General features: G+C 40.6%; 1 protein-coding gene across 1 annotated transcript in view; it reads right to left on the reverse strand.

Moving 5' to 3' along the window:
- Positions 1 to 10,042: 10,042 nt before the first annotated feature.
- Positions 10,043 to 18,375, reverse strand: part of TEAD4 (TEA domain transcription factor 4) — a 29,734-nt gene continuing 21,401 nt past the window's right edge. Inside the window, exons 7-9 of the mRNA XM_043966935.1 lie at positions 16,030 to 16,170; positions 10,578 to 10,730; positions 10,043 to 10,325 (exon numbers count right to left, since the gene is read on the reverse strand). Coding sequence (XP_043822870.1) covers positions 10,212 to 10,325; positions 10,578 to 10,730; positions 16,030 to 16,170 — 408 coding nt within the window. The 3' untranslated portion in view covers positions 10,043 to 10,211. The remainder of the gene's footprint in view (positions 10,326 to 10,577; positions 10,731 to 16,029; positions 16,171 to 18,375) is intronic.

Genomic DNA, 18,375 nt, shown 5'->3' on the forward strand with positions numbered 1-18,375 from the left:
GAACAAAATGTGGTATAAAATTATGATAGAATACTATTGTGCTATGAGAAATTATGAGAAACTTGCTCTCAGAAAAACCTGGACTTACACAAGTTGATGCAAAGTGAAACATACAGTATACAAAGTAACGGCAATATTGTAAAATCAGCTACAAATGACTTGGCTATTCTAAGCAATACAATGATCTAAGACAACTCTGAAGGGCTTATGATGAAAAATACTATCCATCCCCAGAGAAAGAACTGATGGTAGCTGACTACAGATTGAAGCATACTTAAAAAACAAACAAAAAAACAACTATTTTTCTTGAGGGTTTTTTTTTGGGGTCTATGTTTTCTTTCACAATATGACTAATATGGAAATGTTTTGCATGACTACACATGTATAACCTATATAAAATTGCTTGCCTTCTCCATAAGGGAGGGTAGGAAGTAAGAAAGGTAGAGAATTTGGAACTCAAAGTTTTAAAAATTAATGTTAAAAATTGTTTTTACATACAATTGGGGAAAATAAGATACAAAATAAAAACTTTTAAAGTAAAAAATATTTGTGAGTCTACCTTCCAAGACACACACAAGAACTATATGAACACAATTACAAAACACATTTCACGCAAAGGTCTAAACAATTGAAGAAATAGTAATTAATCATGTGTAGGTTAAGCCAATATAATAATGACAATTTTACCTAAGTTAATTTATTTAATTCAGTATCATACCAATCAAATGGCCAAAGAATTATTTTATAGAGCTAGAAAAAATATTAACAAAATTCATCTGGAGGAACAAAAGGTCAACAATATCGTGGAAATCAATGGGGAAAAAGTGAAGGAAAGCAGCATAAGCAGTGCCAGATTTCAAACCATACTGCAAAGTAGTAACCATCAAAGCAATCTGGAATGAAATAGAGTGGTTGTTCAATGGAATAGATTAGATACAATATAATATAGATGTCAATGGTCAGAGTAACTAGTACTTTGTTTTGTTGGTTTTTTTGTTTTGTTTTTTTGTGGGGTAATGGGGGTTAAGTGACTTACCCAGGGTCACACAGCTAATAAGTGTCAAGTGCCTGAGGCTGGATTTGAACTCAGGTCCTCCTGAATCCAGGGCCGGTGCTTTATCCACTGCACCACCTAGCCACCCCATAACTAGTACTTTGTAAAGCCAAAGATTCCAACTACTGGGACATGAACTCACCATTCAACAAAAACTTTTGGGAAAATGGGGAAATGGGAAGTCTGACAGAAACTAGGCATAGATGAACATCTCACACTATTCTCACACTATATACCAGGATGAGCTCAAATTTGCATATATGATGTAAACATAAAGGGTAATATCATAAATAAATTAGGAAAACACACAAAAAATTACCTCTCAGATTTATGGATGAAGGAAAAGTTTGTGACCAAATATAGAGGTATTATTATACCTATATATTATATATATATATATTTAATTACATTAAATTTAAAAGGATTTGCATAAACAAAATCAATGCAGCCAAAATTAGAAAGAAAGCAGGAAACTAGAGGGTGGGGCATTATAGCAAATTGTTCTGATAAAGATCTTCTCATTTCTCAGATATAAAAATGAGTTATTCCCATTTGATAAATCATCAAAAGATATGAATAGTCAGTTTTCAGAAAAAAATCAAAGCTACATGCCACATGAAAAAATACCCTATATATCATTAATAATCAGAGAAATGCAAATTAAAACAGCTCTAAGATTCACCCCACACCCATCAGATTGGCTAATATGACAGAAAAGGAAAATGAAAAATCCTGGAAGGGATGTGGGAAAATCAGCAGACAAATGCACTGTTTGTTGGTAGAGCTGAGAAGTGGTTCAACCATTCTGAAGAACAATTTGGAACTATGTCCAAATGGCTATAAAACTGCATACCCTTTGACCTGGCAATACCACTACTAGGTCTGTACCCTAAAGAGATCAAAGAAAAAGAAATAGGGCCCAAATGTACAAAAATATTTATAGCAGCTTTGTGTGTGTGTGTGTGTGTGGTAGCAAAGAATTGGAAATCTAGGGAATGCCAATTAATTGGGGAATGGTTGAACAAGTCATGATATATGGTTATGGTGGAATACTGTTGTGCTGTAAGAAATGATGAAGGGGGTGGTTTCAGAAAAACTCAGGAAGACATATGAGATAATGCAAAGGAAATGAGAACTAGGAGGACATTGTACACACAGCAATATTGTAACAATAATCAACTGTGAAAAACTTAGCTGCTCTGATTAATACAATGATCCACAATAATTCCAAAGGAATCATGATGAAAAATGCTATCCACCTCCAAAGATAACTGACAAATTCTGAGTGCAGATTGAAGCATTTTTTCAGGTAATTTTTCTTGTTTTTTTTTTTTTTTTACCATAAAAATATTTTATGAAGGAGTGGAAGGAGAGAATTTATCACTGAAAATAAAAGCTAAAATTTTTTGAAAAGAGATTGTTTTATTCCTTGTATTTATATCATTAACACCTAACACAGTGCCTGGCACCTTGTAAGTGCTTAATAAATCTTTGTTGATCAACTTCTGCAGAATTTTAGGCCTTGGTTTCCTACCTAACTTTTCTGATGCCTTCAATATCCAGTCTCCCAAAATAAAGAGTGCAGATTTCTCTTCTCCTCTAATAAGAATTCTAAAATAGAATTGGTCGTTCTACTCCTACCTACCCACCCCCTTCTAAGGTTCTTATTGTTTCTCCTTCAGCAATTCTTCCTTGTTTGTTAGAATCAGATCCAGAAAAAACAGGATTTGAGGAACTTATCACTAAAGTAAGCAAATAATTTATTGGTTATTCTGCCCTATTAGTCTCTCTGATTTTGGCAGAAACTTCCAACAGTTGGCTAGATAATTGAAGTTCTATACAACCCCCTCCCAGCACCACTAATATATAATGCTTCTGTGCCAGGCTTACAATCTGTTTACCTGACTCTTCATCTTTTCTGGCTGTTGGGTCTGGCACATACTCCAATGGAGAACAGGCTAAATAAACATCACCAATTTCTGTAATCAATTCTTCTACTGCTTGACCTCCAGGTTCCTCATCTTCGTGGTTGTCCTTATCTGGATACTCTCCAATTTTCCAAAGTCCTTCCTAGCCCTCAGGTAGTCCTCAAAGTGTTTTGTTAAGAACTTGGAGGATCTGAGTTCAAATCTGGTCTCAGACACTTGACACTTACTAACTGTGTGACCCTGGGCAAGTCACTTAACCCTCATTGCCCCACCAAAAAAAAAAAAGAACTTCCTGTGTGACTTGGACAAAGTGCTTCAGAACCTCTATGAGCCTCATTTTATTTATCTGTAAAATTTGGTTGGACTCGGTGGTAATAATAACTTACATTCTGCAGCACTTTACAGTTTACAAAGCACTTTCCTCATTATATCACCATAAGGTCCATTACAGATCTCTAAGAAATAACTCATAAAATATGTCATTCTTTGCTTACCTTCAACACAAAGATATGATTGACTTCACTTGTATCTTGTCAGTGCAAACATCTACAAGTCCTTTCTGTAGGCACCTCTGTCTACATAAATGTGGCCTTAGATTACAAAGTCTAGAGAGAGACACCACGTGTGTTTCTCCTCTAGTAGTCAGTATAGATACATGGGTAGATACCTAGCTGCTTTAGACAGTGAGGACCGGGTGATTAAGAAATGCCATTCATACAAAAAGAACTTTTACCTCTCCCTGCTGTCAGTTTGACCCCTTTTTCATGATACAGGCTCTATACTTAAAACTGTCACATTCTATTACCTTGTATCTTCTAGAAAGTCTAGTGGAGCATTTGGTACCTACAAGAGCTTGGTCTTCCTTCCCTCTCTTTTCTAAGTTGTTTGGGGGTTTTGTTGTTGTTATTGTTGTTGGGGTTTTTGCGGGGCAATGAGGGTTAAATGAGTTGTCCAGGGTCACACAGCTAGTAAGTGTCAAGTGTCTGAGGCCAGATTTGAACTCAGATCCTCCTGAATCCAGGGCCAGTGTTTTATCCACTGCATCACCTAGCTGCCCCACATCTAAGTTGTAAAAAGCCCAGGTCAAGTCTCATCTTCCTCATGGAAGAGTAGGGGAGGGGGGTGTCAGCAAAAGCAAGGGGAAGGACAAATTGGATAGGTAGACTGCAGTCAGATTATAAAGTGCTTTAAATGCCGGGAAGGGTGTTTTATCTTAGAGGAAGTAGGTAGCCATTGGAACTTTTTGACTGGTTGAGTGATATAGTTAAAACTATGTGTAGAGGATGGAATGGAGAGGGGAAAGACCAGATGCAAGAGGACCAACTAGGAGGCTATTACAATAGTACAGGAGAGAGGTGATTAGGGTACGAAGTAGTGTGGTGAGGACATGAACGTAGAGAAGGGAATGGATTTGTGAGATGTTGTCAAGGTGAAACCAATAACACTTGGCAAATAATTGCATATGGGAGTTGGTGGAAAGTGAAGAGTTATGAATGAGTCCAAAATTAAAAGTGGGTGGCTATAAAAATGGTGATGCCCCTGGTAGAAATAGGTATGTTAGGAAGAGGGAAGAGCTTGGGGGAAAACAAATTCTGTTTCAGATAAGTTGAGTTTGAGATGTATTTGGGATAGCAAATGAGAAATATCCAATAGGCAGTGATGTAAGTGTGGATCTCAGATTGGAGATGAACCAGTGGGAGTTTGTGAGACCACTAAGAGATAGATTCTAGATGAAGCTGACTCAAGACAGAACCATAGTGATGTAAGAGGCAAAAAGGGGTTAATAGAAAAACCTAAGATCCAAGCTCTAATTCAGATATTAACTCTAAAAGGGAGTTAGATCCCAGTTAATGGATAACTTACAAGTCAAAATGCTAGGTTCTTGTACCCACAGTGATAAGCATCCATAACGGACCAAAACGGGTCAGGTCAAAATAACAATAAAGGAAAAGACAAGGCTATAGAAATTCTAAAGAAAAATGATTATGTTTTGAAACTAGCCATGGGAAACAGAAAGAGACATGCGCAAAAAAGGCCAAATTGGGGGCAGCTAGGTAGCACAGTGGATAGAGCACAGACCCTGGAGTCAGGAGTACCTGAGTTCAAATCCAGCCTCAGACACTTAACACTTACTAGCTGTGTGACCCTGGGCAAGTCATTTAATCCCAATTGCCTCACTAAAAAAAAAGAAAGAAATGAAAAAAGGCCAAATATGTCCCCAGATTCACCTTATGACGTGTAAACCCCAAAAACACACCTCCACTAAAAAAGGTACCTGCCTCGGGGTTTGGTTTAGGACCCCAGGAACTCCAAATTAGGATAAACCCTCCCTTGTAACACCCCAAGATGGAGATTATAATGAGAAGGACAGGCCCTCCCCTGTACCTCCCCAAGGTGGAGATTATTATAATGAGACTGATAATCAATTTATCCATACTATAAATATAACTGTCTTTCCTTTCCTTATTGGAGAGATACCTTTCCAATAGTCTAGTTCTCTCCCTGTAGTCACTCACAGTATTGCAATAAAACTTGGGAAACTGAGTCACTGAGTCTTGTCATTCTTTTGGGACGACTCATGATCAATTTGACCCCAAATTCCAGCCCACATAAATAGGGTATGCCTACATTTGGGGGTGGAGGGTGAGACAGGGATGACGAAGCAAGAAAAACTAAGGAGAGGTCAGATCAGTAAAAGGAAAATCAAGAGAGCAATGTCATGAAAACACAAACTTGAGCTAGTATCCAGGACATGATTACTCCATGGCATCAAGGGCTGCAGAGAAGTCAAGAATGAGGGCTGAGAAGTCATTCGATTTGATCATTAGTAATTCTGGAGACATTATACCAATAAATATATTGGGAAAAGTTTTCTTTGGTCATGGAATGAGGAGACAAGTCCTAAAGCCATCACCTACTAGTTCTAGCCCTGTGACCTAGCTGGGTTACTTGACCTGTACTTACTTCAAGCCTGTTTTTAATCTACAGAGCCAAGAGCAACAGTTATTTCCATTACTTCCCTCTTTAGGTTGTGGTTATGAAAATATTTTTAAAACTTTAAGACTGGGGCAGCTAGGTGGCATAGTGGATAAAGCACCAGCCCTGGATTCAGGAGGACCTGAGTTCAAATCCAGTCTCAGACACTTGACACTGGCTGTGTGACCCTGGGCAAGTCACTTAACCCTCATTGCCCTGAAAACAAAAACAAAAACAAAAAAAACCAACCTTCAAAAAACTTTAAGACCATTTAAATGATGTACAGGATTGAATTAGGCAGGACTTACATCACTCACCCTTCTGTCCGCAAGGCCTAGCTCAGTGCCTTGACACTGAGAAAAAAAAAAAAAAAAGAAAAAAAAATATATATATATATAGAGAGAGAAAGAACAAACTCCTATATGTAGTGCTTTGAAGTTTACAAAGCACTTTCTTTGTAAAGTCTTTACAAAGCACTTTCATGACAACCTTGTAAAGGAAGTTCTAAACAAATATCTGATCTAGAATCTAGACTTAGTTACTTCACTGAACTGTGACCTTGGGCAAGATTTATTTATTTTTTTAGTGAGGCAATTGGGGTTAAGTGACTTGCCCAGGGTCACACAGCTAGTAAGTGTTAAGTGTCTGAGGCCGGATTTGAACTCAGGTACTTCTGACTCCAGGGCCGGTGCTCTGTCCACTGCACCACCTAGCTGCCCCTGGGCAAGATATTTGAACTCTCTTGTGCCTCTGTTTTTCTCCTCTGTAAAATAAGTCTCTTAAATCTAAGATCCTATGATCCTTGGAGATATTTCCTGCTCTTTGCTGGGGAGTCAGGGAAGGAGGGTTGGGGTAAAATCTCCTTGCTTGAAGGAAAATTTAAAAGAACCACAAGGTGGCAGCAAAGGGCCACATAGGACCACAGTACCCCTGAGGGAAAGCAGAGACCAGATCCAGTTCATTTATCAAAAGCCTATTAGGTCTGGGCTGAGTGCTAGGTATTAGAGGATAGAGAAAAAATAAGATGTAGCCTTTGCCCTTCCAGACAGAATTTACAGTCTAGTAAACTACCTTTCTCAGAATAAATTCGATTCAGCAACACCTAAGGGCTTTTTTTTTTTTTTGTAAAACAGTCCTGGGAACAGCTGGGTGGTACGGTGGATAAAGCACCAGCCCTGGATTCAGGAGGACCTGAGTTCAGATATGACCTCAGACACTTGACACTAGCTGTGCGACCTCTGGGCAAGTCACAACCCTCATTGCAAAAAACCCCCAAACAACAACAACAAAAACAGTCCTTGTTAAAACTCTGCAGGGATTCTTAACCTGGCTCCTGTGAACTTTTTTCTTAATATCATTATAACTGTATTTCAATCAACTTTGTTTCCTTTGAAATCCTATGTATTTTAAACCATTATGGCATTAAAAACTTTTATGCATTTAAAAACATTATTCTGAGAAGTCCATAGGATTTACTAGGCTGATAAAACTTAAAAAACCCTGAACTAGATGATCTGAGGTCCCTTTCACATCAGTTCTAAACCATCAGTTCTAAATCCCATCATCCCATGAGGCCCCCAAACCATTAGTATTTTGATCTATGGTCCATGGGAATAAACTGTACCTTTTTTTTTGGTGGGGCAGTGAGGGTTAAGTGACTTGCCCAGGATGACACAGCTAGAATATGTCAAGTGTCTGAGGTCGGATTTGAACTCAGGTCCTCCTGACTCTAGGGCCAGTGCTTTATCCACTGTGTCACCTAGCTGCCCCTAAACTGTACCTTTTAGGGTGGAGAGGGGAATATCAGTAGGCCTCCACCAGTCGCGGACAACCATGGATTGGCGCCTTGAAGAGCCACAGGCCACAGTGTGGCTGTGCAGTCCGATATGGGAGCCTCAGCTCCTGAGTGACTTATAACCGGTAACTGCCGCATCCCATGTTGTATCTACCCCATGAGGAGTAACTGCAGTGTCCTCTCCAGGGTGCTGGCCTGGGCAGATCAATATGGAAAACAAGCTGTTGCCCATGCAGCAGGTTTTCCCTCTCTGCGACATTGGTGGATCCAAAAGAGAGGCAGAGCCAATACCATTTGGCACCAGTGCTGCCCCAGGTGTTTGCCAGAGGGATGTGATGTCCAACATCCAACTGCCTAAGGGACTCCGATTTTTCCTCCTGAAGCCTTTCCCATATATGGGTATAGCCACAAGGCAGCAGAGGTTTAAAATCAGGGTTTCCTTCCCCTAGGTGGGTTGCCTGCAGAGGGGAGTATCACTGTCATGATAACCTGGAAAAGTGCTGGGTGCTTTGAGCTCATAGGATTATGCCCCACCTACTTTGTCCCACCCAGATATTTCTAAATTGGGAGGGTTTTTGAGGCTTTGAATTGTAATCAAACTTCCACCAGGCTTTTATCTCCTCAGAGGATAATTTGATATTCAAATACCTTGAATGTTCACCAGTTGTCCTCCCACACCCCTTAATATAAAATAAATTCAACACTATTGTGCTGTAAAAAATAAAGGGCTAGGGGGCAGCTAGGTGGAGCAGTGGATAAAGCACGGGTTCTGGATTCAGGAGGACCTGAGTTCAAATCCGGCCTCCCCAACAAAAAAAAGGGGGGGGGGGCTGGTTCCAGAGGAACCTGGTAAGATTTGTATGAAACCATGCAGAACAAAGTGAGCAAAACCAGAACAATTTATAATATAACATTATAAAAATAAAACCCACCTATTTCTTAACAGGTAGGAAAAATGAAACAGCTAGTGGAGTGACATCTTCAGGGGCTTCCACAGCCTAAAGGACAAGCTCCTGACATTTAAAGCCTCCCACATTCTGATTCCAGCCCCATCCCACCTCCACCCCCCACTTTGTTTCTTGTCATTTTCTTCAAGATGCTCCATTGCTCCAGTCAAAATGGCCTCTTCTCTGCCCCTTCAGGGGCTGCTCTGCTTTTCCCACTTTGGTGCCTTTGCTTGTCCGGTGTCTTTTGTTTAAATGACCTCTCTCCTCTATTCACTTAATGTTTATCTGTTCTTCAAAGATCAACCTTACCTTTAGACCTCCATCACCACCCATGTTTTGCAACTCTCTAAAGGCAATTATTATGTAATGTTATGCATTGCATAAGTTGGTTTCATCCCCCTACCAAAACGTAAGCTCCATGATAGAAGGCCAGTTAGAGAAGAGGGCAATATTACCTAAACTTTGAAAGTCCTCTGTCCATGATAAGCACTAGATAAATGTTTTGCTTGTTTGTTTATTTTGGTGGGGCAATGAGTGTTAAGTGACTTGTCCAAGGTCACACGGCTAGTAAATGTCAAGTGTCTGAGGCTGGACTTGAACTCAGGTCCTCCTGAATCCAGGGCTGGGTGCTTTATCCACTTCACCACTTAGCTGCCCCCTAGATAAACATTTTTTAAACAAATGAATGTTCCTGCAGGGATATAGCTTGACTAAGGATGGGCCTTCGTATTCATCAGACTCAACCAACCACCAGCTTTCTTTCACTTCACTTTGTCATCCAGTCCCTGGTCCCTAGTCTCTGGGTGGGATGTGACTGATTGCACAGGGGCAAATATACATATGTAGCAAAGATCAATACACGAGTGTGGGTGAAACCTACACAATATATGCTTGAGCAAGTCTTTCCTCAGGATGCGGACACATAGCGAAGCAAGGTGGTATAGTGGGAAAGGCAACAAATAGAGATCTGGACTCAGGTCTCAGCTTTGCTCACTACCTATGATCACAGAGGCAAGTCATTCACCTCTCTATACCTAATTTCCTCACCCATAAAATAAGGACCTTTCCAGCTCTGAATCTTCCACGGTGGTACCTGAGCCTTCTCTCATCTGTTCCAATAGGTGATTGAGGGTAAATCATCAGGGCCAGAAGGTTCAGGGGTGGTGTGGGAGCCGGGCAGACAGTGGGATCATTGCTTCAAAATAGCTCATGACAAGTGCTGCAATTTGTGACTCCTTCCTCACCCCACCACAGGTCCCAGGTAAATCCCACTTTCATGTCCCAGACCTCTCTCCCTACCCCTTCCCACTGTTTACACATCCAGACCACATTCCTCTGAAAATACATAAAATCTCGAGTTTATTTGAGGTTAGGGGATTATGTTTGCTCTTGGGAAGGGGGCAGAATGTTCTCTTCTTGATTTTGAACGTCAGGCATAGACGAGATCTTCCAGCTTTCCCTGTAGACACACAGCCTGGTTCTTTTCGTCCTCCATCCCCACCCTGAGTCTTTTATTCTTTCACCAGCCGGTAGATGTGATGTTGGGCTCCATGCTCACTTGCAGACACTTCAAACACATATGCAATACATAGTAGGGTTTCTTGGGTATCTCTGTTGGTGACCACCTAGAGGCAGGAGAAAAAAGAGTGATGAGATCTGCCGAGAGATTCCCCATTTCTATATCCACCTGCCCTCTGCTCCTCAAAGTTTTGAGGTTGCCTGTAGTTCCAACCCTTGGCTACAAGGAACAGCCCGTATCATCTATTGCTTCCTCTCAAACTTCATCCATCCAGTTTGGAAGTTTCCCCTCAACCCTCATATTCCCACCCTGGATTCCCACCAGTACAAGCTCCTGAAGCAGTCCCATACTCACACACCTGCAGTATAGTGAAGTTCTCCAATACACTGTTCATCATGTATTTCTCTGGCAGGTGCTTTAGCTTATGGATGAAGTTGATCATATATTCACAGAGAGGAGACCGATGAATCCTGTAGGAGTAGTGGCCATTCTCATAGCGGGCATACTCTGTCTGCAGGAACCAAAATAGAACTCAAATTCAGGATCATCCCACATCCTGACCTTTACTCCCCATGCTTATATTTTTGTTCCTGTGGTTTGCCTCTACTCTAGAGCAACCTCAGTGGAAGGATTCCCATAAACCCCAGAAAGAGAAGCCGGCAAGAAAGGAAATAGAAATGGGTATTCCTTCTAGGAGCATGGAGAAAGACGGTCTTCTTTGATTGGTGAATAGCAACATGGCTCTGCCCCACCCCCAACTCTAGCTCTCCCTTTAGTAATTGGTAGAAACTATGGTACTTTGTATAGAAATAGGACCATTAAGTAAGCTATGGGGCTGTGGGGGGAGTAAGAGGTAAGAGAATAGAGAAGTTAGTGTTTTATAGCTTATTTTACAAAGAAATGTAATATTATTACTTTCACATTAGGAAGTAACTAGGTCATCAAAGTGTTACAGGGGATCTAGTTCAATAAATACATAAAAGTGATTCATAGGGAATGAAATATGGAAAAATATATCATCACTATTTCCTGAAGAAATTTAGTCTACATAAATCAATCACTAAAACAATGAGGTTTTTTTTAAAAAGCCCCAAATTGCCCTACCTAACAAATGATTGATTTCTTCACCAAGAAGAGATGTGGCAGCCTAGGAACATACTGATTTATAATACAAACTCATAGAGGAGAAAGTCAGAAAAGCATAAGCTGCATCACTTTGAAAATCAGTGAAAGCAGAAAGTCTGCAAAGGTTTAGCTAAGCTTTCATCTCTAAGAACATCTCTAAGACCTATCATCCCAAGAGCATTCATACATGACATACACACTGTCAGGAGGCCAAAAGAAAATACAGAAAATCAAAGAGATCTGCCAGCATTTTAAAAATCTTTTTTCATCTTCAATGTCAGTGGATAAGCCACATGTGGATTCTAACATCTCAGTTCCCAATATGATATACAAGGAAATAGAAATGGCATTTAAGAAGATGAAGTCTGGAAGAGTGATTCGAGCAGGCCAAGGGAATATAATTGTGTAATCTTGAATGTATTAAAGGATCATTTTATAAGGTATCTCAGGTAGGGAAATAGATTTTTTTTTAATGGAACATAAAAAAACAATGTTTCTATCCTAAAAATAAGAGCAAACACACATAATTATTGATCTGTATTTCTATGTAACCTGTGGTCTTAAACCAAAGGCTCTAGGTATACACACATGGGTTTCTATACTAGGAACTCTTTTCTAGGATTATCTTGGGAACATCATGTTCTGACTCAAATTTAGGGCTCAACAACAAAAGGTAAAAGGCTTTCAGCTCCCATGCAAGTACTTTCCAAAAAGGCTTTGTTTAACCTGACAAAATGATAAAAACCAAAAGAACTTGTACAAAAGCCCAAAACAAACTCTTCTTCCCTATCCAGTATGCCTCCACCTCACCCAGGCACTTTTAAAGTTTTTCATGATTACGGCACTATGGTAGGTTATGTATGGTAGGGTTACAGGTCTTCCACAAAGAGAAAACATTTGAAGGTGATTCCATTTCTGTAGAACTAGCACAGTTCACATAACTCAGAATATTAACAAAGGACAAGATCTGTGTTTTCTCCTTTACATCATGGCTCTACTGTTTGCTGACACTCAATTTCAGATCCTGCTTAGCTCTAGAATTTCTTTTCTTGGCTCAAAAGTTTAGCATCATCCAGGAACTCTTCCTCTGTGTCTAGGGGGCTTAGTCTGAATATTCTTGTGTCACTCAACCACTGTCCAATTATGTTCCTACAATTCCAAAGTTGGCCCAGGAATTACTTGCTACTCACCCTATATATAACTGTGTCCACTTTTGTACCTGGAGCCTGTGAGAACCAGGGGTGCCAACCCCTGCCGAGAAAGCATGAGGTGACCTTTCTGAGGTTTCTAAGGTCAAATTGGCAACCCAGAAGTTGCCTCACAATTCATGGGCTGCCTTCAAGTCATGCCCCCCACACACACACACACTGGGGGGGGGGGGCGGCACACGCAGGTAAGGTGATTTAGTTTCACTCATCACAAGCCCCATGGTTCTACTACACAGTTCTTTGATGTGAATTGTCATCGTTTCCTTGGAGGGGCTATGGAACTATAGGATGATGAAAACTTCCATCAAGGGAATCAGTCTCCCTATATGGGACCAGCTTCTCTCTGATCATTTCAGCTCTGTGTCTCTGACTATATTTTGCCTTTTAAGGGCCAAGTCCAGAAGGATAGTTCAGGCATATGACTAGCCAAGACTCAATCAATCATCATTTATATCTTAGAGTAGTGTAAAGGATCAGGACCAAAAGCAAGCAGATTCACAACTAATTAAGAAGAAATTGGGGGGGCAGTTAGGTGGCTCAGTGGATAAAGCACTGGCCTTGGATTCAGGAGGACCTGAGTTCAAATCCAGCCTTAGACACTTGACACTAGCTGTGTGACCTTGGGCAAATCACTTAACCCTCATTGCCCCACAAAAATTTAAAAAAAGAAAAAAAGAAATTGGGGCAGCTAGGTGGTGCAGTGGATGGAGCACTGGCCCTGGATTCAGGAGTACCTGAGTTCAAATCTGGCCTCAGACATTTAACACTTACTAGCTGTGTGACCCTGAGCAAGTCACTTAACCCCAAATGTCCCACAAAAAGAAGAGCTATATCAACAATGCCCCAACAAATCAGGAATTAGTCATAGAATGTCACCAAAAGGCCTTGAAATGTTTTCTACCTACTTTCTCATCATTAGCAAAATTTTATAAGCATTATCTACCTAGGTATTGAGGTTATCTTTGATGAAAATATGAGAAGGAAAAAGGCAGATGTTTGTAAATTATTTTCTACCACAGGTGACATCTTTGTAGTCATAAAATTGACTGAGAAGTACAGAAAAGATCCATTATATATATATATATATAAATAAAATTTTTGGTGAGGCAATTGGGGTGAGGTGACTTGCTCAGGGTCACACAGCTAGTTAGTGTCAAGTGTCTGAGGCCAGATTTGAACTCAGGTCCTCCTGAATCCAGGGCCGGTGCTCTATTCACTGCACCACCTAGCTGCCCCCCGCTATATTTATAATATTCATTGATTACTCCCCAAAAGCATTTAATTAAAGAAACCAAAAGCCAGCATTAATATAGCACTTTAAGGTTTGAAAAACTCTTTACAAATGTTACCTCATTTGATTTTCAAAATAACCTTAGAAGTATGTGTTATCATTTTCCCATTTTACAGATGAGAAAACCTAGGAAGACAGAGGTTAAGTGACTTGCCTAGGGTCATACATCTCAGGCCATGTTTGAAAACTCACATCTTCTTAATTCCAGGTCCAGCATTCTATTTTCTGTGCCACCTAGTGCGTCAAATGATTTGTAGATTTAAAAGTTCTCTTCCAAAAAAGGAGTTGCTCATGGACTCTTTTTTTTTTTTTTTGGTGGGCAGGGCAATGAGGGTTAAGTGACTTGCTCAAGGTCACACAGCTAGTAAGTGTCAAGTATCTGAGGCTGGATTTGAACTCAGGTACTCCTGAATCCAGGGCTGGTGCTCTATCCACTGCGCCACCTAGCTGCCCCCACTCATGGACTCTTAACTTATGGAATCTCATTATATAAAATTCAATGATTAATATAACCACAGAGGTAACTGTGTTCAATGACACTCTGATTGGTACACTTGCCCAAAGTGTTTGCCACTTTTATGGACAAATGTCCCTTATAAAATCCAAATGGGAGAGAGAGAGATCTTGATGTTCCTGTTCATGGATGATATTATGTTGTTATAAAGCCCTAGACTATTTTTTTTCTTTTTTTTTTTTGATGAGGCAATTGTGGTTAAGTGACTTGCCCAGGGTCACACAGCTAGTAAGTGTCAAGTGTCTGAGGCCGGATTGGAACTCGGGTCCTCCTGAATCCAGGGCTGGTACTCTATCCACTGCACCACCTAGCTGCCCCAGCCCTAGACTATTATAAGACCTATTTAGTGAGATAAATGGTAACTCAAAAGCGATTGGCCTAATGACTCACACAAGTGCACCCATTTAATAAAAGCCAATAAAAGATGAAAAAATGCCTATCATCCAGACAATATTCTCCTGGGTATACTGAATGATTGCAGATCTTCGATTGCCATACTTTCCAAAGGATCAATATCACCACGTAGTGGACATAAGCAGGCTCTAACAGGTACTTTATGTGCAAGAAGTGGTTTCAGATCATCATAAAAGGAGGTGGGCTCCTTTGTGATTACAGTATAGGAAAGCAGTTGGGATAGACCAAATGCTGCAAAATACCCAAGAAATGTAAATGTTATTGTTCTTCATCATCACCACCACCACCACCACCATCATCATCATAGCTTGTTTCTATGCAGACTGTTGCTAACATAAATAATAAAATTTCAGCCTCAAATTTATTTTGTTTCCCTGTTAACAAACTTGGCTAACCCTCATCTCTACAGGTAAGTCAACAATCTTCCTTAGTCCATCTGAATAAGCAAAACTCCAATAAATAGAGTCTGAATTAATGAGGTTTTACTACATTTTATAATCAGGACCCAGCATAGTCACTTGAATATAGTAATAAAGCAAAAGCTGATAACATTTTTACAAAATGAACATATGATTTGAACTCAGGTACTCCTGAATCCAGGGCCAGTGCTTTATCTACTACACCACCTAGCTGCCCCCAACATGCACTTTTCAAAAGCGTAAATAATTTAGTTTCTGACAAGTTAAATGTGCAACAATTACTTTGCTTATTCAAATGTTTGTTTTTATTAACTGTTACTAAGTTGGAATTAAACAACTTTCAAATTTTTTAAAATTATATATATATATATATATATTTTTTTTAAAGTAGACTGGGGGCAGCTTGGTGGTGCAGTGGATAAAGCACTGGCCCTGGATTCAGGAGGACCTGAGTTCAAATCTAGCCTCAGATGCTTGACACTTATTAGCTGTGTGACCCTGGGCAAGTCACTTAACCCTCATTGCCCCACAAAAATAAAATTTAATAATTAAATTAATAATTAAAATTTTAAAAAAAAAGTAGACCCAAGGAGAGCTTAGTGGAGAAGGCAGAGGAAGAAGCCAGCCTCCATGATTCTCCTTGTGGGAAGTGGGAGCCTAGAATCAAAGAGCCACTTGTTTAAGGTCACATAGGGAGAGGGATCATATCAATGCCAGGGAATAGAACCCAGAAGTCCTAAGCCTGCTTCAAGGCACAGATATAACCATCAGGCTAAAGAGGAAATTAGCACCATACCTGTACTTCTGGTCCTATCACCCCCTTATGGGTAGTTACTCACCTCTACTTTCTCCACAACCTGTTTGCCAAAAGAGCAGACTTTGGTGGAGCAAGTGATGATCATGTTCTCAGGACTCTCATACTGACTGGAGACCCCATAAAAAGAGCTGCCTTCGTCCTCGATGTTGGTGTTGAGGTCAGCCTGGTGGGACAGATATCACAAATAGGTCAGAGGGATCTACAGAGGTATTATACTCAGACATATTTCAGACAGCCTCAAGTACCTTAGAAAGTCATTCTACTTAACAAAGATTCTAAACCAGCTAAAGGGACTAGAAGAAAAGAGAAAACTTCAGAAGAATTTAGGCAGTGATTACTCGAAAATTCACAGCTAGCCAGCAAGTGGTGTGGCAAAAAAACCAGTCAAAAAGGGAAATGATCTGTCATAAAATAAGGACTAGGGATGGGATAGTCTGAGTACCGCATTGTTATGGACAAAATATTAAAAGAGCCGGAGGAAAGATGCATACAAAATGGTGCCTTTTATATGAATGATTCATGGAAAGATATGAAAAAGAAATACACAGGATGAGAAGACCTGAAGGGGTTGCGATGTGTGCCGGGGAAAGGGTGCCCACATCAGGAAGATCAATGAATTTGGCATTAGAGGGCCTGGTTTGAAAGTCTAATCACTACGCACTACCTGGGTACCCCTGAGAACTTTATTTCCCTGGCTGTTACTTTTCTCATCTATAGGTAAGGACATTGGACTAGATCATTTATAAAGTCTCTCCCAACTCCAAATCCTCTGATCTTATGGCACCGAAGATAAACTCTTCATGTGTCATAGTTACTCCCCTGTTAAGCTTCATTGAGCTCTAATTTCAATGTAATTTAAATGATTGGCTTTCTGAAAATCCAGAAGACCCTGGAATAAGACAGTTACTCATATACCTTGAGCCCTAGGCTGTATCCCTGTGATCACCAGCATAATAACAAATGACATTTATGCATGGTACGTTTAAAGTGACTTTTATACATGACACTTTAAGGTTTACAAAGCATTTTAGGGACATTACCTCATTTGATACCCAACACATTCTGGCAAGGTACACACTATGGGTATTATTATTTTGGGGGGGGTGGGCAGGGCAATGAGGGTTAAGTGACTTGCCCAGGGTCACACAGCTAGTAAGTGTTAAGTGTCTGAGGCCAGATTTGAACTCAGGTCCTCCTGAATCCAGGGCCGCTACTTTATCCACTGCACCACCTAGCTGCCCCCCACTATGGGTATTATTATCCCCATCTGACACTCATTCTGTATTTGGGCAAGGTACAGACCCTAAGAAATCCATCTAATGCAAAAGTCCCCATTCCCAGGCTAACCTCAACCCCCGCACTTAAGCTTGGAGCCTGGACCACAATGGGACATATCATCAGCACAGTCCTAAAAACAGGGAAGGATTTTCTGAACCTAGGATAGCATTAGATCCAGAAACCAAGAACCCTTCTTTCCCAAGACAAAGATGTAACCAACCAAGCCTGGGAGGGACTATGAAGTCATTCAGTCAGTTCCACTACTGGCCACTATGGGGCAGCCTGTCATCACTTTCTTAAAGGAAAAAGGCTAGTTTGAAATAGGTATGGGAAAGTCTTTAATGTAGAGAAAGGCCATAAGAGCGTGGAAGCTTGTGTATTAACTGGAATCCTTCAAAAGGATTCAGATTTGGCATGTAGAGATCATCTAATTCAACCTCTTCACTTTACGGTTGAGGAAACAGGCCCAGAGAAGTTAAGTACCTAAAATCATTCAGGTAGTAGTTTCTGGGCCAAGGTTTTCTGACTGTCCATCAAACCTCACTATTCCTCATACACCGGTGGCCCTAAGACTTTGTATGAGTTACTTCACACCTCTCTGGGCCTCAATTTCCTCACTTACACAATGAGTGGGTTAGACTGAAGGATGGAGGCGAGGGGGTGTTAGAGTCACTTCCCCATACTACCAGGCCCCATTGTCTTCTCCTTTGAGATCCTGATTTCAGCCATGGTGAATGAACAAAACATATAGTCAGAGGCCCAGGAATTGAATGCTGGCCCTAATATTACATTCTGGGTGAGCTTCAGTCCCACGGATGAGGTGAAGACCCTCCTGCTGCCACTTGAACATACCTCAGTAGGTTTCTTTTTTTGTTTTTTTGTTTTTTTTGTTTTGGTTTGGTTTTTTTGGTAGGACAATGGGGGTTAAGTGACTTGCCCAGGGTCACACAGCTAGTGAGTGTCTGAGGCTGGGTTTGAACTCAGGTCCTTCTGAATCCAAGGCTGGTGCCTTATCCACTGAGCCACCTAGCTGCGCCCGTCAGTAGGTTTTGATTTCAGTAGGTGATGGGAAGGAAGCCCACCTCCAACC

Source organism: Dromiciops gliroides, chromosome 5 (genome assembly GCF_019393635.1).
Source record: "Dromiciops gliroides isolate mDroGli1 chromosome 5, mDroGli1.pri, whole genome shotgun sequence".
NCBI lineage: Eukaryota > Metazoa > Chordata > Mammalia > Microbiotheria > Microbiotheriidae > Dromiciops > Dromiciops gliroides.